The 24,336-nt window shown below is 40.1% G+C and overlaps 1 protein-coding gene across 4 annotated transcripts in view; it reads right to left on the bottom strand.

Moving 5' to 3' along the window:
* LOC102946013 (pseudouridine 5'-phosphatase) overlaps positions 1–24,336 on the bottom strand; it is a 137,576-nt gene that overhangs the window by 58,705 nt on the left and 54,535 nt on the right. For 3 of the 4 annotated variants that reach the window (XM_037899816.2, XM_043537781.1, XM_043537780.1), the window contains exon 3: positions 6,036–6,265. In XM_037899816.2, coding sequence (XP_037755744.1) covers positions 6,036–6,265 — 230 coding nt within the window. Of the gene's footprint in view, positions 1–6,035; positions 6,266–21,144; positions 21,286–22,164; positions 22,682–24,336 lie in introns of those variants that run through there. The other variant, XM_043537782.1, reaches the window with a different exon arrangement.

Consider the following 24,336-nt stretch of genomic DNA (forward strand, 5'->3'; position numbering starts at 1 on the left):
GCTAATGCATTAAGCAGTTCCAAAGTTCTGGGCACTTCTAGTTCCACCTTCAGTGCACCCCAAATTTCCCAAAGTAAGCCTATTCTCAAAACATCTGTGGTCTATAATCATTTGCTTTCCACATTTGTGCAAGCAATTACTGTGATTATGTGCACATAAACGGAAAGAATGTACACGAACAGCAAGTAATTTATTTCTTTAGATTTCTCCAGCGTATATCCAAGGCACTAGCTTCATTATTTTAGGTCAGTTAGACAAATACTATACTATTTACTTAGTGGGATTATCCATAACAGTAGCAAAGCAAGAGAAATAAAAAAAAACCCCACACCAAATAACCAGAACCCAACTCCTTTTCAAATGTCCACAACAAGAGTTGGGGCTCTGCAGTGTGCTTAGAAGAACAAAAAATTCATGCTCTGACTGATTGGGAAGGAAAAAAAGTTCCCCAGTCAAGGACCCTGCAGGGAAAACCCTTGAATCAGGAGTTTCCTCCCTTTCAAACTGAAGTAACCCCATCTTCACTGCAATCACATCAGTACAGAATGGAAAATGAGGTTGTTCCCCAGATAACCAGGCCACATACAGTCAGGGCTTTGTAAGTCAATGACAGTACCTTGAATTTCACCTGGAGATTTACTGGAAACTAGTGAATATTGTGAAACACTGTTGTACGCTCTCCGCATAAAATCCACATAGTAAGTAGGCAGCCACATTCTGCACTTGCTTTAGTTTATGGATACTCTCCATACGCAACCCCATATAGAACATATTACAGCAGGTCCACGCTCAACCAATTGGCCATTTATTCATGCAAGTCTCTTTTGTGTGTGTGCAAATGAATGCATGAATGCAACCCACACATACAGATATTTTGAAAATCAGGCTCAATAGCTCTGTTAGCCAGGGTTTCCAATTTATAATTGGAAATGTTTATATCCAGCAGTATGATGATAAAACATTTGATAATAAAATAATAATTAAAAAAATCTACCCACATGAATTTGTATGCTATGTATACAGCATAATGGTTTACATTATGCATTCCTGTTTATTGCCATGCGTCAGCTAGGCAAAAATCACAACTAACTGAGATCTACTCAAGAAAAAGGAACAGAAGAATTTTGAAAAGAATGTTATTGGCACAGGTTTTTATTCTATGGTGAAAATTTCTGTGTCTTTTTGCATGTACTGTTTTTGTTACTGTTATAATAAATAAAGTGTCTAATTTGTGAATTGTAAACATTCAGGAAAGAGTGAAGCCCATTTATGTACAAACAGAAAAAGTACAGATTAACAATGATTGACTCTAAAATACATAACTTAAACAGCAGGGGTTCCAACTTGCAGCTCCAGTATATAACTTAATGACAGATTATTCATGCCTTTGTAACTCCCTTACCTTATTTAAAGTATGGAAAACAAATTCAAAGGCTCAGTATGTACATTAGGCACAAGAGACAGAAAAACCAAATGACACATACAAATCTTAATGTAACCTGACCAATCTGAAGAACTGCATTGAACATTCATCGGAGTCAGCACAGACTACTATTCATGATTTTGGGTTTTATTAAGCAAAAAACTACTATTAAAAAGGGTGGGGGGGATGCGCAAACCAGAGTAGAATTATTTAAAGTAATTGACTTAAAACAGGCTGAGGCTTTGTATAACATTTGAAAAATCTGTTTTGCAATTTTAGATTAAAAACAACAGCATTTATAATTTAGTTCATTATAAAGGTAAATAGCACTACTTGTTAGGGATGTATCGGTTGAAAAAATTAACAGGTTAAACGGTTAAAATGATATGGTTTAACTGGTTAACCATTAACTGAGGTTGCTCGGGCAGGCTGGCGCCAGGTGGCAGGGGCTGAGGTCCTGCTGGCCCGGCCAGGACTGGAGTTCTGCCGGGGCTGCAGCCCTGGGGTCCCGACGGCCTGCTGTGGCCGGGGCTGGGGCTGCTCCTGCCTGCCCATCCTTCTGCGGCCGGGGTCCTGCCTGCCCGCCGTGGCCGGGATCGCTCCAGCCCGACCGCCACGGCTGGGACTGGGGTCCTGCTGGCCCAGCTGAGGCTAGAGTCCCTTTGGCCCGCTGGCCTGGTGTGGCCGGGCGGCTGCCAGGGTAAACAGTTAAGGTCCGGTTAATGGTAAGCCTAATGCTAACTGGTTAACTGTTTAACCTTTTACATCCCTACTACTTGTAAGGTCTTATATTGTTTAAATTTCATAGAACAACTATAGGAAGGAAAGTAGGTAGGTAGGTAGGCAGACAGACATAAAGAAAGAAATTATGGCTCTCATCCAGCAAACACTTAAGCAAGCACATAACTATATTCACAAGCATTGTCCTATTGACCTCAGAGAGATTACTCATGTACTTAAAGTATGTGCATAAATGTTTGCATGTGCAAAGTGTTTTCAGCATCAGAGGCTGAAATATTTTTATTAAACACTTTGCCATAAAATGTTTGTCATTTCAAAACATAATTGCTTTAGTGCTAATAATGATGTTATTTAGAGGGAAGGTGGTGTGCTTTATTTTTTTGTCCTTTATTAATGTTAGGTGGTATCCTGAGTGAATGGGTTGCACATTTCAGCAAACCATGGGGTTGACAGAGTATGTTAGCAACCTGTATTAGGGAACTGCTGAAAGAGGGGAGTTAAGTTTCCACAGAGAACCCTAACTGTGCATTTGGCGGTTTTCAAAAGTTTGAGTTTTGCTCTATGTTCTGCAAGGGAATGACATACCACTAAGCAACTTTAACTCTCAATTAATTAAGTTGCCACTGAATATAATAATAATGTTGGTCAAATCCTGAAGTCTCCAGTCTGTATTGAAGAAAATTTCCCATCCATTTCAACAGTATTTCTGCCTAAGTGGGTGTGAGTGTCTGCCCAGCCAGACACAGTGCAGAACTGGCAACACAGTGAGTACCTCAAGATTTCACCCCTTTTTTTGTTTTTGTTAAAAGTCAACAACCCATGTAAATTTATAACATCAGCTTTAACACAGGAAACACAGAATCTTGAAATCAGGTCCTTTTCTGTGACTATGAAAATTTCATATGTTTGCTATTAATTTTAAATCTACAAACACAAAAGAATGCATCTGATGAAGTGAGCTGTAGCTCACGAAAGCTTATGCTCAAAGAAATTTTTTTAGTCTCTAAGGTGCCACAAGTCCTCCTTTTCTTTTTGTGAATACAGACTAACACGGCTGCTACTCTGAAACACAAAAGAATCAACTCATCCTTAAAGTGAAATTCAGTATGGCCATGGAAAGAAAATTCTAAACATTCCGAAGCAATGTTAAGAACAATGGAAACTGACTTCCAGAAGCTGGACGGTAAAAGTCAGAAGACATTATGCCAAATCTGCATGTTAAAAAAAAAATGGTTTACTGAAAATAATTTTTATTTTGAGATCTTTTCTTTTCGAAAAAAAAATGTAAATTGGCCTTCCCTTGCCTCTGCTGCTTCACTAGCCCCTCCTTTAAGGTCACACAATGCTCTCTTTGTGATTATTATGCAATTTTGTCATGTACATTTTGGAAATCATGGATTCCAGGGATTTTTCTTTTTTTTTAATGCTCTCGACATTTCATGATTTTAGTGGATGTCCAGATGTGATGGAAAAATCTGTTGCATCATTTGCACTAAGAACCTTGAGTTCTGTCAAATAAAAACCTGAGGCTGCATGGAAGGTTAAGAAAGAGCAGGAGCCCACAAACGGCACTGTGGTGACATAAAAAACAGACCAATGAACTCTTAGGGTATGTATATACTGCAAGGAAACACTCATGGCTGGCTAGTGTCAGCTGACTCAAGCTCTCAGAGCTTGGGCTGTGGTGCTAAAAAATTGCAGTGTAGACATTTGGGGTCTGGCACCTGGCAGGAAAGGTGGGTCTCGGAGTCCAAGCTCCAGCCCGAGCCCGAACACCTACAAGACTATTTTTAGCCTCTTATTGTGAGTCTGAGTCAGTTGACACAGGCTCTGAGAGTCATTTTCACATTTTGGGTTGCTTTTATTTTGCCGTGTAGATGTACCCTTAGTGACAGATTTCACTACTCCCTTCACTAATAGGTTAAAGAATAGACTATTTCAAAATACCGTGGAGAGTTAAAGTTTGAAACAAAACAAAAACATGGCTATAATTTAGACGATCCTGTGTTCAAATATGTTAACCGTTACCACAGCAAAAGCCCAGTTCTAGTTGTTTGCAGTGAAATGGGAAAATAGTTTATTTGAGGTGCAACATCTGGAACACAAAAACAATACTTGTGATACCTAACTCTTTTTTATGATGAATTTTTATTATTTCTGAGCTTTTCATGATCCTCTCACAACTTTTCCTCCACAGTGGATAAATAAAAACAATGATCAATTATTGTTTCAGAATGGTTAGGGGGTCATGACCCCCTTGATCCTACTGTTAAACCTCCACAAAGATTGTTTCTAACACAGAAGCTCATGTTTGCTCTCCCCCTACCCCCCAACCATTACTAGACAACCTCCTAGATATTCTTATTCCCTTTGCCTCAAATAAATTCCTCCAGTACTTCCTTTCTGGTACTTTCATAATTGCACAACACAACTTTTAGCCACATTTATTTTCAAAACAAAACAAAACCAAAAACCCCCACCCCACACTGAACATTTCAGTTATTAAAGTAGTCAGAGAATATATTGCACATATATTTTGTATATCAATACACCACATTACAAATTTTAAATCTCTGTTTATCTAATAAATAGTTATCTGGGAAGATTACTTTCACATGATGCCAACTTCAAATTCTGAGTTAAGGATAAGCAAAAGCAAAAAAAAAGAAAAAAAAAGGCACTATGATATGCAAAGAGTAAAACATTTGTCTTTTTCCTTTCTAATAAAGAACCTTTAAAAATGAAATATCAGGACTATCAGCTCCTCACTTCTTGTTCTAAATGGAGGTTACAGCCTTGTGTGACCGCTACTGAGATTGTTCAAAGCTTAGACCCACTCCTGCACACACTCAGTCATACAAGTAGTCCTTATGCATGCAACAACTGTCCAATGTGTACTACTCACACGAGAGCTACTTGCATGAACAAGATATTTGGGGACAGGTTGGGGACTCCTTGTCAGTTGTTTATCAAAGAGAGAGAAATAAGGTCTGTTATTCACATTCTCCCACATGTACAAAAGAAACATGAGATTGATTTTATTATACATATACACACACACACACACACACACAGACCTTCAGTCATCATAAAAACAAACCATATTACTGTTCCTTTTGCTTCACAGTTCACCTTGAATGTTCAAGGTCCAAGTGTCTTTCCAGTATATACAGTAGCTAACAATAAGTTAAATAAATTGCAATATGAACAATTATGATTTACTAACACAATTCACATATGTTCTAACCAAAGATATGACCAGACTTATTTCAGTTTAGATTCCTCACTATATCTGAATACAATTTAGATTTCAAGTCAGAACTCTGAAACACATAAAAATTGTAAGAGAATTACAGTAAAATAGTATCACAAGTGGATTACACAAAGAAGTTTCAAGCAATACAATAAATTTAGCACGAGGAACACAAAAGTGATCCCAGTGGACTGTAAAGTAAGAAAAAGTAAGAAATTAATTCTTACTTCTTTTTATTCTCATGTTTAATTGTAAATTATATTTCTAAATTTGTGTCTCTTTTTCATTTTTGCTCCAGCAAAGTCACAAACTGGCACATCAAATGAGTCATTATGGAGCTAATTTGCCAAAAAAAGTGGCAGAGCTCAGCTGGCATCCAGCTCAATGGAGTACATTCCTAAAATGGTGAAATGACTGTTGAGTACCTAACTCTCTAGGCACTACACTGATGGATCATCATCAACATTGATGATCAATCATCACTTATTGATCCACTCCTGCCCATGTAAATAAGGGGCTTCAATCTCAGAACTTGTCATATTAAATAACAAATTAAAACAAAATCAAAATGTAGTCTGAATTGTTTATTGCTGACTTTTCAGCTAATTCAATCCCTACCTTTTCTGGAGGAGGAGGAGGGTGAAATCTCTTTGCACAAACTAAAAACGCATCAGGCTGTGGCTTGCTGTTCTTCACATCTGGGTCATCTCCCAACACAATATGATGAAATAGATTAAAGAAGTCTTTGTGTTTGCTTGTTTTTATCTGAAATGTCACTCCAGCTGAGCTAGTGGCAATAGCTATAGGTACATTGTGTTGGTGTAGATGGCGGATCAGCTTTTCAACCCCTGAAAGACAAATTAACATGTATTTTAATATTCATGTCCTATTTATGGTACTACAGGCTGTATCATAATGAAGTCGTTTTACTGAATATAATAAGGATTCATTTGTCCTCAGTCATTCTTGAAAGGAATTTTTATTAAGGTTGTCTCCACTGCAACCAGAGGTGTAATTACAGCACATGTAGACATACCTGAGCTATCTTTGATCTAGCTAATTTGAATAACAATAGCAGCAAAGCCACAGCAGCATGGGCAGCACCACGGGCTGAGGAAGATTGCCAGGGACCCTGTGAACTTACTTTTGCGGCTAGCCCTTGCTGTCGAGGCTTCACTGCTATTGTTATTTGAGCTAGCCATGGTTTGTCTGCACATGCTGAAGTCACACCTCACATGGCAAAACAAACTCTAAGCATGAAATATTTTTTACTCAACAGAAAAATCAAAGTGTTTACACCAAGGTAACAGCAGATAATTATTCTTGAATCAAATGCCGATTTTTTCCAAAGCTACTAGACTCAATTCCCCTTGTCTTAGCTACACAAGTTAGAATGGAGGGAGGTATTTCAGCCATCAATGAGCTGGATACAGTTCCTTGATTCTGCATAATTGATTAGCATGAATTAGAGAAGCCTGGAAGGCTGCTCTAACTTATACTGGCAGTGTAAAATCCCTGAAAGACCTCACATCAGTGGAAAATCAGGGTAGCAGAGCTGCAACATATCTTCTATAGTGGGTATAAGCATGAACAAAAGGCCAGAGTAATGGTCTGATATCCTCAAAGAAGAAGAATTACAAGGCAAGTAGTTTCTAGTTTCTTAACTTTTATAGACAGAAGGAAAAGTAACATGACAAAATTTGTTATTGTGCTGACATCATTAAACTACAGTTCTATTTTAACTGTTAGACCTATGGTGATTTACTCAACTAATAAAAGACAGAATAATGTGGTTTGCCAAGTCTTCCCAACCAACAAAGATGCAAAACAAGGCTACAATGCGCTTAATAGATTCAAATTAAGTAATAAAAATAATATTTACATTTTCTAAATTGCTGCACAAAATTGATTGATGCAAGTCCTACCTGTTCAAATAGCTAAATCCGAGACTTATTAAGATTTTGATTACAATACTGCAATTTGATACATATTCATATAGCCCCTACTAAATTATCCTAAGAAGCTATACAAACAAATTGTAGGATGTTAGTCACCAAGGTTTAAACCCAGATCAGAGAAAAATTAGATTAATAAGATGGACTTTTGAGGGGAATGTATTCAAAAATCCATTTAACCAACAGGCCTCACACGGGACCTTGGTGCTTTAGTTAGGACCTTCTATCAAGAAAGACTTTTAAAAAACAATGGAGCCAAATTTTCTAGCATAAATGGTTGCAGTTTCATCAGTTTCAATGGAGATTTTTCCCATTCACTCCAGAAGAAAATTTGGCCCACGTATTATTAAGAGTCAGTCAGCATGGATTCACCAAGGGTAAGTCATGCCTGACTAACCTAACTGCCTTCTATGATGAGATAACTGGCTCTGTGGATGAGGGGAAAGCAGTGGAGTGTTATTCCTTGACTTTAGCAAAGCTTTTGATATGGTCTCCCACAGTATCCTTGCCAGCAAGTAAAAGAAGTATGGACTGGATGAATCGACTATAAGGTGGATAGAAAGCTGGTTAAATCATCGGGCTTAGAGAGTAGTGATCAATGGCTCCATGTCTAGTTGGCAGCCGGTATCAAGCAGAGTGCCCCAAGGGTCGGTCCTCGGGCCAGTTTTGTTCAATATCTTCATTAATGATCTGGAGGATGGCGTGGATGACACGAAATTGGGAGGAGTGGTAGATACGCTGGAAGGTAGGGATAGGATACAGAGGGCCCTACACAAATTAGAGGATTGGGCCAAAAGAAATCTGATGAGGTTCAACGAGGACAAGTGCAGAGTTCTACACTTAAAAGGACGGAAGAATCCCATGCACCGCTACAGACTAGGGACCGAATGGCTAGGCAGCAGTTCTGCAGAAAAGGACCTAGGGGTTACAGTGGACGAGAAGCTGGATATGAGTCAACAGTGTGCCCTTGTTGCCAAGAAGGCTAATGGCATTATGGGCTGTATAAGTAGGGGCACTGCCAGCAGATCAAGGGACGTGATCATTCCCCTCTATTTGGCATTAGTGAAGCCTCATCTGGAGTACTGTGTTCAGTTTTGGGCCCCAAACTACAAGAAGGATGTGGAAAAACTGGAAAGACTCCAGCGAAGGGCAACAAAAATGATTAGGGAGCTGGAGCACATGACTTATGAGGCGAGACTGAGGGAACTGGGATTATTTAGTCTGCAGAAGAGAAGAATGAGGGGGGATTTGATAGCTGCTTTCAACTACCTGAAAGGGGGTTCCAAAGAGGATGGATCTAGACTGTTCTCAGTGGTAGCAGATGACAGAATGAGAAGTAATGGTCTCAAGTTTCAGTGGGGGAGATTTAGGTTGGACATTAGGAAAAACTTTTTTACTCGGAGGGTGGTAAAGCACTGGAATGGGTTACCTAGGGAAGTGGTGGAATCTCCTTCCTTAGAGGTTTTTAAGCCCTGGCTGGGATGATTTAGTTGGGGATTGGTCCTGCTTTGAGCAGGAGGTTGGACTAGCTGACCTCCTGAGGTCCCTTCCAACTCTGATATTCTATGATTCTATCATTCTAAGAAATGTACTCCAAAATGATAAATGAAACACAGGGGAATTGTTTATAATATGCACTACTGAACAGAGGAGGAAAAAATGAGTTCTCTAGACACACTTTTCTGATGTCATGTATTCACTGTCACAAAATCTAGACAATTCAGCAAAACCCATTCAGCAATATTATGGGGAATTAACATTAATAGTATGTATGCAAGTGTATATACGGTAAAAGATGTGCTATCCAGCCGTTTGCCAACCAGAAAGCTCTATAAACTGGCATTTCTAATCTTCATAGAAAGTCCAGTTTATTGTCCGGTTGGTGCAGGGCCGGCAGGCTCCCTACCTGGCTCTGCATGGCTCCTTGGAAGCGGAAACACATCCCTGCTGCTCCTAGGCGGAGGAATGGCCACAAGGGGTTTGGAATGCAGGGGGAGGAGGGGTGCAGGAGGGGGTGCAGGCTCTTGGAGGGAGTTTGGGTGCAGGAGGGGCCTCAGGATGAGTTTTGGGGTGGCAGATACAGGGGGCGCTCACCTCGGGCAACTCCCCGCAAGCGGTGACCTGTCCCGGCTACTCCTAGGCGGACCTGTGGCAGGCTGCTCTGCGCACTGCCCCTGCAACTCCCATTGGCTGCGGTTCTCATCCTCACACCCCCTACCACACCCAAACTCTTTCCCTCTTAGCTAACCAACATTTTTCACTTACTCGCATCCCCCCATTCCTCCAACATGCCAGATAAAAAAAGCTTTTACTGTATGTATGTATATAAACAATACATGGCTAAACGATACATGTATAACGTTTATGTACACACGTGGAAGTGATGTCCATATAACAACTTGCACAACAACAGAATTAATCATTCAATTCTAATAGACTCATTTGCCCTCTCCCCACTAATCCAACTCTAACAGAATTTATTCTACATTTCAAAACTATTAGCATCTTCAAATAGTCACTATTTTTAAAAAGAGAGAGAGACAGAGAGAAAGAAAAAAATAACATAAACCCATTAGAAAAAATCTCCATGTCCAGTCTCTCCTCCCCGCAGAAAACAAACAAACAAAAACGCCTAAAAGTCCAGTATGAATAAGATTCAATCCAAGGCCAATCACAGTTTTTCTGTATATAAAATTGCTATTTTCAATAATTTTTAGATTATGTCTCCCTTCAAATTCTGTACAATTGAGCATGTGGTAAGCAACGTGAAGCGATATGAAAAAATATTTCCAATTACAAAAAGTACACTACTCTATTAAGGTTCTTATCAACACAGGATCTGAGTACTTTCTCGTAGTTTAATTAAGCACTGTGACTAACATCTGTCACATATGTTTTCCCATCCTCTCCCTAAAGAGAATTCTTGAGCTGGCCCACTGTAAAAGTTCTGTCTCCTGCATAGACAATCTTTATCCAAATTGTGGTGGGCCTAGTATATTAGCTCCAATTAGATGAGCCTGATGTTGTCCTTTGAGTAAATTCTCTGAGCTTGGCCAGGAACAGAAAGTTCAACTCTGGGCAGCAGTTGGCTGATGTATACAGGGTGGTTTTTTTCTGTGTCGGTCAGATTATTGTGTGCTGAAGGAGAAAGGAGTGACTCCTTCTCTGAATGAGGTGTTCACTACGTTGGACAGGAGTGGCACCACTTGCTCCATGGCTCTCTTTCACAAGCCAGGAACGCCATGGTTCGGATTCACACATCTTGGCTTGAGACTCCTTTCAGATGTCAAACCTCCTGATGAGCAACGTACTGAACTCCAGGAATGCAGAGAGGTTATTGGTTGATGGGTGAAGGCAGGGTGGTTTCAGGTTGTTTGGGAACCCTTCCCAAATGTGTAAAAAAAAATTCTGTATAATACATATAAACAGTATACACAACTGTTTGGTATAAAGTTTTTATTGGCAGGAGTTTGGGATGGCTGCATTACTCATAACTGGCAAAGCCATGAGAGTGTTAAACAGATAATCTCAAAAGCATGCCAATAAAGTGCTTATACCACATTATCATATAGCCTGTATTTGCTAAATATTTCACAGAGGGAAAAATGAATATTTTAGTTTACAACAAAAGTATTGGTACAGTTTTAAATTAATCTTGACCCATAAAGGCAGATTATTTAATACCATGAAATCAACTACACCACATGCTCAGGATAAGAAAAAATAATATTAAAACACTTGGGGAAAATGCCTAATATAGCTTTACTATGCATAACAATGAGATTTTTAAGGTCCAATATCTTGGGAGCTTCCATGGGTAGAAAAAAGTGCTGTGTATTCAACTGTTCAGCCAGAAACCTTCCCCCTTCTGGTCACTTCTCTCTCCCACTCTTGCCCTCCCATGTCATGTTATGTTTCCTTTCCTTCCCATGTAATGTTTCTTCACTGCAACACTCTTCAAGGGGTGGGGAAAAGTGAATTAAAGAGGTAAGTCGGGAGAATGGGAAATCTAAGAGCAAATACCTGGGAAAGATGGAAAGAGAGAGAAAAAAGAAAAGGGTTGTGACACAGAGGGGAATGGAGAGAATCCAAATTTTATATTAAACTGACAATCCCATTCCAATCCCCTACGATGCCTCCCCACCCAACTTTCTTTCTTCCCTATGACTGGAGGGATCTTCACAGGCACTTTCATGTTGAATGATCCCTTGAAAAATGTGTTAACTACTTTTGCTAAACAATCCCTTCTGCCTTGAATTTAGCTATGATACTCTGAGTAAGCTTCCCAGATCTGAAGAAGAGCTCTCTGTAAACTTGAAAGCTTATCTATCTCACCAACAGAATATAATCCAGTAAAAGCTAATACCTCACCCATCTTGCCTCTCTAACAATCCCAATTCTGTTTCCTAACCTGAGGTAAGTGACAGACACAGAGAGATGCTGAGACACAGAGGGAGGGAGTAAAAGATAAACTGAGGGACAGAGTAGGAAAATGGAAGGGATGACAGGCAGAGGAAATTGAAAAGTTAATGGTAGGAAAAATACTGAAAAATTTTGGAAGAGTGAGTTCCTGGGTGGTGATATTCATGTGATAAGTTGCATTTATAATAAAACTCTGACCATCTATACTTTGTCTACTAATTCTTCTTCACCAGGAATAACCAGGCCCTGAGCAGCTTTAAAACAGACTTTTTTTTTGTTAAAATAAACTTGCCAGCAGTACATTTCCTTCATTTCTCCAAAAAAAGTGAATACCTTCTCCAAATGTATACTTACCTGAGGCCCATGTTGGTACACACATAGGCCACAGACCCATTTAAATTCCGATATCTTGTGACCTACCTAGGCTAGAAATGGGTCTTCATAGCGTTGAAAAGATACATACAGTCCTTGTATTTTTCTAGCTTCATTCTGCAAATACCAATACACTAAACTAACCTTTCAGTCACTGTGTCTTAAAATTACAAAAAAGAAAGCAAAAAACGTGACAGTTTTGCCATCAACTCTCATTATTCCCACCTTGGCTTACATTTTAGATAATGGATAATTACAGGGCTGAGGGCATGACAACTCAAGTTTGATTGTAGAGGAGCAATGGAAGCTTTTTCTCACTTCAGCTGCTATGTGCATACTCAATCAGGTAGACAATATTTGCTGTTTGTGCCTATATTATTCCCCCACCATACAAACACTCACAACCATTTATGATGCAATATTAAGAGATCTGATATTTTGTTTGTAGCATTTTGTTACAACATGCCATTTACAGGCATCTGAGACATTTTTTGGCAGTCTATAAAAACAACAGTCCTGCCTGCAATACATCCCCTCCTGCCCCCACGTCCCACAAGTAGCCACATGCCCAGGAATTTTGAGGAACTGGAATTCCTCTTACTGTTAGTAAAGTGTCTGTATTAGCAAACAGTCAATCAACTAATCCATCCATCTGGAAACTCAGTTAATCTGTAGATGTGCCTCTCCACAGACTTTTTTCTGTGTTCTCCAGAATCCAGCCAGTCAGTTAATAGCTTCATTGTTTTTGAAGACAGCCTTTACTATGCAAATGAATTGACCTTTCTCTTGTTACATTTCTAAACAGAAATAAAAGCATGAACAGAAGTGTAAACTTCCTCCTTTAAAATCAATGAAGAATTAATGTAAAAGCCTACTTGTGTTCGTTTAAATGCCTACATTAACAAAAAAAAAGTAGCACCCCTTCCTCTGAAAAATGTCATATTGTTTTCTCACTGAAATGCAACTATAAATACAAATTAACTTTTGATTCTGAAAACGTATGTGAAGTCCGAGCCACCACTACACTAATGTGAGAAAACAGATATTTAAACTGCTTCTTGTTATAACCAGAAGTTTTACTTCAAATGAGATTTAATGTAAATAACCTATAGCATTTTACAAGTAGAAGAATTTTTCTTGTAAAGAAATACGTCCAATGACTTTGCAGTTTTTAGGTCTGCCCCTATCCCATATGTCCTACCTATCAAAGGGCTAATTTTCCCCAATTTGTGACCTCTTCAAGTGGCTTATTTTCTTCAATCCCATGGCATCTGTTTCAGCTCAGCAGTCAGAGGCTATGTGTACTCAGTTTTCACTAGAGTCAGTTGGCTAAGGAAAAGCACTGTTGTGGAAAGGTTTCAGAGTAGCAGCATGTTAGTCTGTATCAGTAAAAACAACGAGAAGTCCTTTTGGCACCTTAGAGACTAACTAATAAATTTTAGTCTCTAAGGTGCCATGAGGACTCTTCATTGTATTTGTTGTGGAAAGGTTACGTCTTCAGGGTTCTCTCTCAAATTCCCCTAGGTCAGATGTTATGGTATGATTCGCCCCCCCCCCCCTTTGCATTTTGACTTTACTAGTTCTAAGGGAGCCTGATACTGCTAGATCAGAGGTTCTCAAACTGTGGTCCATTGACGACCAGTGGTCCCCAAGCTCCATTCAGGTGGTCAGCGGGTAGTTTCCTCTAAGGTGCATGCCTGGGCGGCTGCACATGAGAGAGTGAAGGGCCACCCACCTCATTAGTGGAGCCGCGCAGGCGTGGCTCCACTAATTAGGTGCCTGGACCCTGGAGAAGACGCACATGTAAGGTGAGGTGGTGGCCTTGTGAGGGATAGGGGGTAGGTGGGAGGGGACAGTGGGGTGAGAAGAGGGGGTGGGGGTAATTTGGGACGTGCAAGGCTGCAGCAGCCAGAGAAAGAAGCAACTTTCCGCAACTCCAGAGCTAGTTACTGGGGAGATACGGCCCTCCTTTCCAGCCCCAGCTCAGGGGTTTCCGTGACGGGGTGGAGCAAAGAGGGAGAGACCCCATTCCTTTCCAGCCCTGCTTGGTGGCTGTTGCGGCAGGGGAGACACCCCTCATTCCCAGCCCCAGATCAGGGGTTGCCACGACGGGGGAGAGAGGGAGAGACTCCCTTCCTTCCCAGCCCAGCTCGGTGGATGTCACAGTGGGAGAGACCCCCCTCCTTCCCAGCCCCAGCTCGGGGGCTGCTACGGCAGGGGAGAGAGGTCACATCCATCGCATTAGAAAGATAAGACTACTGATATTAAAATGTGAATTGTGTTCTTTTATTTGTAGAACAAAACAAGTTAATTATTATTAAGTTTTTTTTATATAGCACTTTTATCCAAAGTGCCTTACAATATTTAGCTAACGGTACAAACAACGTTTGGAAAGATCATTAAGTGGTCCGCGAAAAAAAAAGTTTGAAAACCACTGTGCTAGATCATAGCTATCTATGTATAACTACCTTATTTATATATGTTACTTAATTTGTTTTTTAATAACTGGTTAGCATACTAAACTCCACACCCAAGAATGCAGGTAGGGTCCAAAAATAATACATTAGGAAAAAACAGCTACACTTTTTTTAAAAAAAGTGTGCTGCGTATCCAAGTGCAGCTGTAAGTTAGTTTGTGCTCCTGACACTGTAACAGTGGAAAAAATTATGCTAACAGAAGTTTTCACCACTCTTATTTTTCCTTCAGGATGTTTTACAAAAGATCCAGACCAATAAAATCCATTTTTTATATGAATCAGTTAACACTGGGTGATTATTTACAATGTATTACCATATTCAAGTAACAGTGCAAGTATTACATTGATTCAGCCATAGAATACTTTACTGGGAAGATACAACTTTTTGGTATCTTTCTTGTATTATTATTTTGTAGAAAAAGTTAAAAGAAGTGCCAAATGGGAAATTAAATTATATTAAAACTATAAGAAGCCTCCCACCAAACTATGCATAATTGACATTATGTTCCCATTTACACTGATCTTCAAACCAAACCTGGAAATTTCTTATTAACAAATTACAGTAATGCCAAAAACAAATAAACTAATCAGAAACCCTACTACCACCAAATCACATGCTGAAAATTCATGTAAACTCATGATCTTTAATCTCTAATTTAGGGGCTCAGCATCTGCTCTCCTCCCGCTAATTTTTTTCTATTTCCTCCATGTCCTAAGTGACACAGCCAGATGCTTGAAGCACCTTCAGGAGATGGCCTTTGCATGCATCCAGGTTCATCCGAACCCCAGGTCTGGTCATCCTTCAGAGACTGGCTCACGTATTCATCCTGATGTAACAGCCAGTTAAAAAATATCGTCAGTAAAACCAGGTTTATTTAACTAAGATGACAGTGAGAGAAATAAATGAAAGTTAAGCAGAACATCTTCCAACAGACCTTTTGCCCATCTTTAGCCAATCCACTCTACACAAATAGGCTTCAGAATTCAGATCTAGGCTATTATATTATTTATTTACCACACAGGTGAGAAAGAAAGCAAAATGTCTGAAAGCAGGTATTACAATTTCATTTGTAATCAACAATTTCAAACATTTCTACAGATGCAGCTGTACTAAACAAAACCTTGTTAGATGGACGGTAAGTGGCTATGAGAGGCAAAGTTAAGCTTGCTTTTGGAACCTTCTATGATGATATTTTACTAATTTATGTTTGTTTAAAAGAGCATGAACTACTACTGTATTTGAATATTTATCAAGCTTCCCATTACTAATCATTTTCACATTTTAAACCATTTATTTTATTTTAAAAATAAAACTAACATTCCTTGGTATACATACACAGTAGCAATCTTACTTTAAATATTTTGTCTGTTCAGTTTTTTATATATTAATATTCTAAAATACAACCAAATAATCAAGTATTGTAGGTAGAATTTTGGGATGCTTATTATGCTTTCTCCATCTCTTCCTCTTATGGAATGTCCTGCCTTGATTATTTAGCCAGAGATTTAAATTCAATCCCCCTTTAGACACAATTTTGAAGTGACAATATTTAATAATTCCAATTTGCATCAGAAGACCAGGGATCAGATCATCATAAGTTAACAGTTAGCAGGCTAAATGAAGAAAATACATAAAGACCATTCAATGCAATCCAGTTGTGCTCCTTCAAATTAACATCCTCTATTAATCAACCATGGTGGTAGATAGAGTACCATGTATTTTACTGTGTGGTATGGCATGGCACACAAACCATAATAGCATGATGCAATATATCACAAAAGAGGAAACATTATCTGAAGGACATGTCCCAATTTACTGTTATTTTGTATCTATGAATGTACCATGTTTTCCAAATAACTGGAAAGTTTTATTGTTAATTTTTCTTGCTTCATTTTTCTCCACCCCTTTTTTTAAAATAGAAAACAACATTGTGTGTAATGGTCATGCATTGTTGACCATTGGGTAGAAGTTGAAGATCAAAATAAATAAATAAATAAATAAATAAATAAAATTGTAAACTGATTTTAGTTAAGTCAGCTGAAATGAACAAGGATCAACTTTAGATGTCAGCATCTTTAAATCCTGATTAATCACAGATGTCAATGAAATTAACAACTCTGAAATAAACAACCAACAAAAAAGACCAAATTGACAGGATGCAGGTATTGGGAGAACAGAGACTTCCTACAAGAATAGCTCAGCATTTTCATTTTGAAAGTTTAGGAAAAATATAAAATAAAACACAAAAAAGCACAGATTAAAGCAGTCTTCCCCCTTTATTCCCCTGATGCTTCTCTTCAGTCTCACTGGGTTCAGCTGAAACCTTGGTGACAATAATTAGTTCAATCAGTTGACGACCTAGGGATAGTATGTACTGAACAAGATACTGCTACTGTGTCCTCTTTTACTTTCATTGATCACTGATGTCATACAGAGAAGAAGTTCCAGAAAAAAAAGAAAGCTGTTATCGCTTGGCTGGAGACAGCATGTCCCTCCCTGATTGTTCTAGGGCTCCTATGCCATTATTTTGTATGGGGCCTTTTACATGTAGTCAGTTGTCATGCTTTAAAGCCATGTGATGTCATCTACTCATTCTGCTGTAAAAACTAAGCCAAAAATTCCTGGCTCCATTTAAATCAATGACAAACTCCCATTGCTTATCCAAAAATTGACAAGGTGGAAAGTAATTTATTTCATATTTTCTCTTTGGTCACTGCTATCTTTGCTAACTGGACACATTCAGAATGTGACACTAAAGACAGTACCAAAATTGCCAGAGAGAAGAAAAAAACAATTTTCCCTTTTATTTTAATGTAAATTGAAGAAGTGTTTGGAGGAATAAGTGGTTTTGTAACTGCTAAGTACAAAGGACCTTCTGAGGAAACAGATATTCTTGTCTTCTGATGTTTTTCAGAGATTTCTTCTTGGGCCTACTCATCCAATTCTCTAATCTTTTCTAAATGTACATCAATCAGATGCTTTCTGAGCAACAATCTGCTAAGAATAATATGAACTTTCCTGCAGTAGAATTCCTTAAAAATTAATGCAAATTCCAGGGACCTTTTTGAAGCTTAAGCTAAGAGACATTGGGGGAAAACTGAGAATGTACTATTCCCTACATTAAACTTCAAAACTGAGGACAACTACTTTCTAGGTCAGAAGACCCAAATTAAACAAACAGTTGTATCCTTTGGATGGCAAAACACTGTATGAATACCACAGCACACTATGACTCTGCACCACCTGTTCACTCCTTTGATGGGAGCCAACAGGACATTGAAATATGCAATCATATTGCTCTTTGAGCATTTCGTGATTACGAAGAAACCCAGTACTGTAGGTCTGCTGTTGGATCTCCAGTAGAAAAGCTGGACACTTGTTGAGGTCAGTGTTGCAACTGTGATATTTGGGAGTGAACATTTTCTGGAACCAGGAAGGACAATTAGAAGAAAAAAATAATCTCTCAAGGTGGGTTCAATTTTGGGCCTGTCATTCTTGACAAGTAACCCTTTAGGGCATCCAGCTGACAATCCTTTAGGACAGTGAACCCAATTCTGAGATAGTTTCAGGCAATCTGGAACATCTGGTTACACTTACAAGTACATTAACTTCCCTGTACATTTCTAAACAAGTTTTGTTATAGACAGAAAAATTACAGTGATAAAGAGACTCAAGTTATAATATGGTCTTTCAGGTTTTTTTTTGTTTATTTGTTTGTTTTTTTACTTTGTGTCAGGACAACAAATACTGTAGCATCTACCCAACTTAACCCCCCCTCCCCCACTTAAAATAACCATTTTAAAATATTACTGCTCTTCAATTTAAAATATAAGCACCAACCGTAGTCAATTAAAGCAAACCATTCACTAGGGAATTTTCACAGATTAAGCCAGAAATATTTTCAGATTCAGGTGAAAGGTGAAACTGAGCAACTATATGAAGCCTCAGGCTATATGCATGAAAAATGCTGAAGGCTTCACATTACCTTCAACTTGTCTGAATGTTTTATTTTCTCTCCTTGATTTCTTATTTTTTAAAAAAAGCAAACAAACAAAAAAGCAAACCCTTCTTTAAAACAAACAAAAACAGGTAACTTAAAATATATATAATATAATATATACTTTAATACTTTAATATATACTTTGAGATGTTTATGGAATGTGGAGATGTAATTTAGTAAAGAATATTCTATTTTACACCTTACCTATTAAATCTTTGGTTCTCCTTCCTCCTGCAGTCCCTTCTGATTTTTAAAGCAATTGGAATAGTTATATAACAATCACATGACAAAAGAAGACACCTATAGCATGTGCTATTTTTCTCATATTGATGCAGTTGAGCAATATGGTATGACAGCCTGGGATTTACAACTAATAACAGTAGCTATCACAAGAGTTAAGGTAACTTCAGTTTCCATTATAACTCAGTGTTTATATATGCAAAGTTTCCAAAATATTCAACTTTTGGACTCATATGTTTTTTGCTAAATATATATTGTTTGAAGAGGGCTACACCAAAAATGGCCAAAGTTTAAAAGGTGAACTGTAGCACATGTGTAGTTCTTAATAGAGAGTCTGTACTCTGCTAGTGGATATGGAGTACCAGAAAGACTTGGAGCTAGCCCCCACCCCTCTGGAGGGGGTAGGGGAGCTGCGGTCTGCTCCTTAAAGGAGCAGAACATGGCTAGGGAGGGCATTCATTCTTTATATGGCTTTAACAGAACAATACATATGCTAACAAACTTAAACAAAGGCTTTGTTTAAGAGCCTAACTTTCCAGTTTTGTGGGTGAGAGAACTATAAGTGAAGACTATAATGCTAACGGCCTTAAACCAGCTGCCTCAGGAATCTGCCAAGAATTTTGCTGAAAATATGTTCCTCATCTTAGCAACGGAGCTAAGACTTATCACACAGCTGCCCAGCTTTATTCGAATGAAACTCCTTCTGATCTGACAGCTCAGGCATTGTCACTTTTGTCCAGAACAATTTACAAACTTGGAACCTAATCCTGTAAACCCCAATGATCAATCCCATTGAAGACAGTGGGACTATCTGCATGACTATGGACCATTTTTGTGGACTGGTAAGAATTTCAGGAGTATGTTTCTATAAAGGAAGTGGAATCCCCCATTGAAATGCAATGTTTGGGTGCAATACCATAAACCAGTTTAGGATACAGTACTACTTAAAATTTGTCTTTTAATAAGTCTTACATATGCTGAAATGTCTGCTCACCCAACTCCCATATTCCATATAAACAGACTGAATACTCCATATTTTGGGGGAAAGTGAGTAGTTAAGCATGTTGATGTTTATATATAGAAAGAGGGGCATTGGAGGGGACGGGGAGAGCATGTGGGCCCCAGGCTGGGGCAGGGAGGAGTCACATGGAGGGTCACGTGGGGAGGTCACATGCCCCCCCTGCCTTGTGTCCCTCCCATGAGTGCAGTACCGGTAAGAAATGATTTCTACTTGCACCACTGGTTGCTCCCATGCTGTGTCCTTCATCCCCCCACCCCTTTCCAGTGACTGTATTGGGTTCTCTTGCTGCTTCTGAGTGTGCCAGCAGCTGAGTGAAGTGGACTAGGCTCCTGATTCCTGAAGTCTCTTCAGCGATTGTAACTCTAGTCCATTTCACTCTGATGCGAGGACACCCAAAACAAAACAAGCAGCCTATGAACACAGTGGAAGTTCTGGAGGGAAGCAGAGATTGCTGAGAAACAACAACAGAGATCGCAAATACACACTGTACTGTTTAGGATACCTAACCAAGTGTGTATAACCCATATCTTACATGAGTCATATCCAATTGTGCATGAATGGGAAACTTGAAGAAGATTATAACCCCTTTGTGCAAAGGCTGCCTATCTCTATTTCCAAATCATTTGTAACTCCTACACTGAATCTGATGTCAGACCAACCTAAAGCTCTTCAAGATTTCATCACCCTGTTTAATCAAAGAAAAACTAACATTACCATCAGACCTCTGGCAACTTGATTGGATTTCTAGTTGATTTGATCATAATCCTTTAAGACTATGAAAGCAATTCTTCCGTAGAAACCTTTGTAGCTTTTGAGCACAAAAATGCGCCCAAGGAAAATAAAATACTCATTCCACACAAAGGATGAAGCAGACTGTGCCAAAACTCAAATGGTTTTTAAAAATGTTTTTGGTGTAACTTGATGCTCTACAGACCTGAGAATCACAAATCATTATCTGCACATGGCCTCGATCCTCAAGTGAAACTGGTATTGTTACTGTGATGACGGGAAAGTAATAAGGGTAGAGTCATCCACCATTTGCTGTAACTGTTATAGATCCAGTGTTCAGTAGACCTTAGAAATATCTCCTATGTTCACCTGTTTCATTTTTATTATGAAATGTTCTTTAGGAGTATAATTAGCAGCGTGACATTACTAGATATGAGTCAATAATGCAGAAAAAAAAGTGAGCATCATTCTGGGATGTATTAGCAGGAGTGTTGTAATAGAGGTTACTTACCTGCTACTGGAGGTTCTTCGAGATATGTGGTCCCAATCTGCATTTCTCAATTGGGATACATTTGCATACTATGCGCTTGAGTCCGGAATATTTTGTAAGCAGAATCCACTGGCCCGCAGCTGAAGTAAGCCCACATCCCCTCTGGAATGGGAATATAAAGTAGTCGGTAACAAAGGGTAATACAACCTGAGATACATTTTGAAAGTGTCTGTGTCAATACAGTTTGACCTCTCTAGCATTCTGCTTTGTAAACAAGCAGTTTAGGTGTCTTTCTAAGATCCTTTGTTCTTTGCACATAAAAGGCCAAAGCCCTTCGAACATCCAGAGAATGCAGCCGTCTCTCTTCATAAGAGGCATGGGGTTGTGGAAAAAAAAAAAACTAGTAGGTGACTTATCTGAGTTAATATGAAATTCTGAAACTACTTTAGGAATTAATCTAGGATGGGGTGTAATGAGACTTTTTTTTATAGATGGTAGTATACAGTGGGTCTGCCATGAGCATTCCCAGCTTGCTTACTCTTCTGGCTGACATTATGGCTACTAGAAAGGCCAACTTCATGAAAAGACAGGCCATAGAGCACATACCTAGAGACTCAAAGGGGAGTTTAGTGAGTGACGATAAAACAAAACTGAGGTCCCACTGAGACGCAAACTTCACCAATGGTAAAAAGGATCTGACAATCCCATTTAGAAATCTAGTTGTGACATAATGATTGAATATGGTATGGCTATTCACCAGAGGATGGAAAGTTGCTGATTGCTTCTGGGTGCACTTGCAGATAACTGAGCGTAAGACTTAAGCATAAATTGGTACTCTAAGATAGCAGGGATCCCAGCTGATTCTGGAGGCAAATTGAGAAATGCCTCCATTTTGTTGTCTAACAGCTTCTCATAGAGTCTTTTCTGCTTTAGTTAAGGATGGACTACACCCTTTTAGAACACAAGTAGTCTGTTTCTGACAGCCATCCAAATGCCACACCCTGAGTTGCAACAGTCCTGGACTTGGGTGCTTGAACCTACCCCATTGCTGTGCTAGAAGGTCTGGCAACATGGGGAAGTTCATGGGTGGGTGAACTAAGTGCTTCAGCAGATCTGTGAAGAAGAACTATCTCAGCCAGCTGGGTACAATCAGGATGATTCAAGCTCTGTCTCGGTGGATCTTCCATAGAACTTGTAGTATCAATGGGATGGGAGGAAAAGCATACCCAAGTCGACTCCTCTGACACACCAGCAGGGCATCTCTCATCAATCTCTTGCTCATAGCTGCTTTGGATGTGTACCAAGGAATATTCCTGTTCTCCTGCAAGGTAAAAAGGTTCCCAGCCAGCATTCCCCACTGGATGACGATATCATTGAGAATTGAATTGTGGATCTCACATTCATGATTTCCAGAAAAATGTCTGCCCAGGCAGTTCGCTAGGGTGGTGGTTTTCAAACATTTTTTCTGGAGACACAAATGAAGAAAATTGTTGGTGCCCGTGACCCAACGGAGCTGGGGATGAGAGGTTGGGGCTGTGGGAGGGAGCTCTGGGCTGAGGCTGGGGGTTAGGGTGTGTGAGGGGGTCAGGACTCTCAGCTGGGGGTGCAGGCTCTGGGGTGGGGCCGGGGATGAGGGGTTTGGGGTGCAGGAGGGGGCTCAGGGCTGGGGCAGAGGACTGGGGCACGGGGTTGGGGCATGGGCTTACCTCAGGCAGCTCCTGGTCAGTGGCGCAGCGGGGATGCTAAGGCAGGCTTCCTGCCTGCCCTGGCCCCGTGGACCACGCTGTGCCCTGGCTCCTAGGCGGAGGTGCGCAAACAGCTCCTGACCACAGGCCCTCCCGCCCCCCCGCCAGCTCCCGGCTAGTGGGAGTGCAGAGCTGGTGCTCAGGGTGGGGGCAGCGCACAGAGCCCCAGGGCCTCCCCCGGCTTAGGAGCCAGACCTGCTGCTGGCCGCTCCTGGGGTGCAGCACAGTGTCAGAACAGGTAGCCTGCCTTAGCCTGGCAGCACCACCAATGGGACTTTGAATGGCCTGGTTGGTGGTGCTGACCAGAGCCTCCATGACCCAGTGTCTTACATTCCACGACTCACAGTCTGAAAACCACTGCACCGGGGAGTTTAGCACTCCTGGTAAATATAATGCTGATAGAGTTACGTAATGGCTGATGCACCAATTCCAGAAGGTGACTGCCTGTATCATAAATGGAGAGATCTTGCTCCCTCCTGCTTGTTTATATTGGATAGCGTGGCTTATTGTCCAATATTATTTGGACATATCTGGATCAGATGAGTGGTAGGAAGGCATCACAGCTTGATAAATCACTGTGAATTCTAGCAAATTGATATCCATTCTGGACTCCAGTGGGGTCCAGTCGCCCATGTGAGTGCCCCAACCCAAGAGGGAGACATTAGTAAATATTGTTGCCTCGGGAGTTACTGTGATGAAAGACCGTAAATCATTCTCTTTTCACCCATGCTGCCACTACTGAAAAAACCTTCACAGAGACCCTGGGTGCTGTAGCTAGACTGAGGGAAAGAGCTCTGAATTGGTAATGCTCCTGATCAAAGAGAAACCTCCTGTGGGCTGAGCGGATGTGAAAGTTAAATTATACATCTTTCATGTTGACAGACACAAACCACGTGCCCGCCTCTAAAGAGGGAATTATTGAAGCCAAGGATATCATACGGCATTTTAGTTTTTGAATAAACCTGTTCAGCTGTCAGATCGAAAATTGGCCTCCATCCCCCATTCTTTTGGGGGATCAAGAAGTAAGGGGAATAGAATCCCTTCCCTGGATGTAGAGGTGAAACTCTTTTTATGGCTCTCCCGAGGAGAAGAAAGTTCACCTGTTGTCATAGAATCTCCTCATGAGAGTGGTCCCTGAAAAGGAACCCAGAAGGGGGTTTGTGGATAGGAGGTACCAGAAACTATCAGAGAGTTGTCATGAATAAATCTCTAATACTCATTTGTCTGCAGTTATGGCCTTCCAGTTTTTGGCAAATTGGGTAAGGCAGCCTCCAAATATCAGAGGAGAGGAATGAGGCAGCATCAATAAAGGGACACGGGTCTTGACACTCCCTTCAAAAGAAACTCTTTGCTTGGGGTTAGAGTACAGTGTGGTGGGGAACGTTGCAGAGACTGGATTTCTAGATCCATAAACTCACTCTGGGGGTCATGGATCAGCATTCATATCACGCTCCCTGTCAGTACCTGC

This window comes from Chelonia mydas, chromosome 1, assembly GCF_015237465.2.
Source record: "Chelonia mydas isolate rCheMyd1 chromosome 1, rCheMyd1.pri.v2, whole genome shotgun sequence".
In the NCBI taxonomy this organism is placed as follows: domain Eukaryota; kingdom Metazoa; phylum Chordata; order Testudines; family Cheloniidae; genus Chelonia; species Chelonia mydas.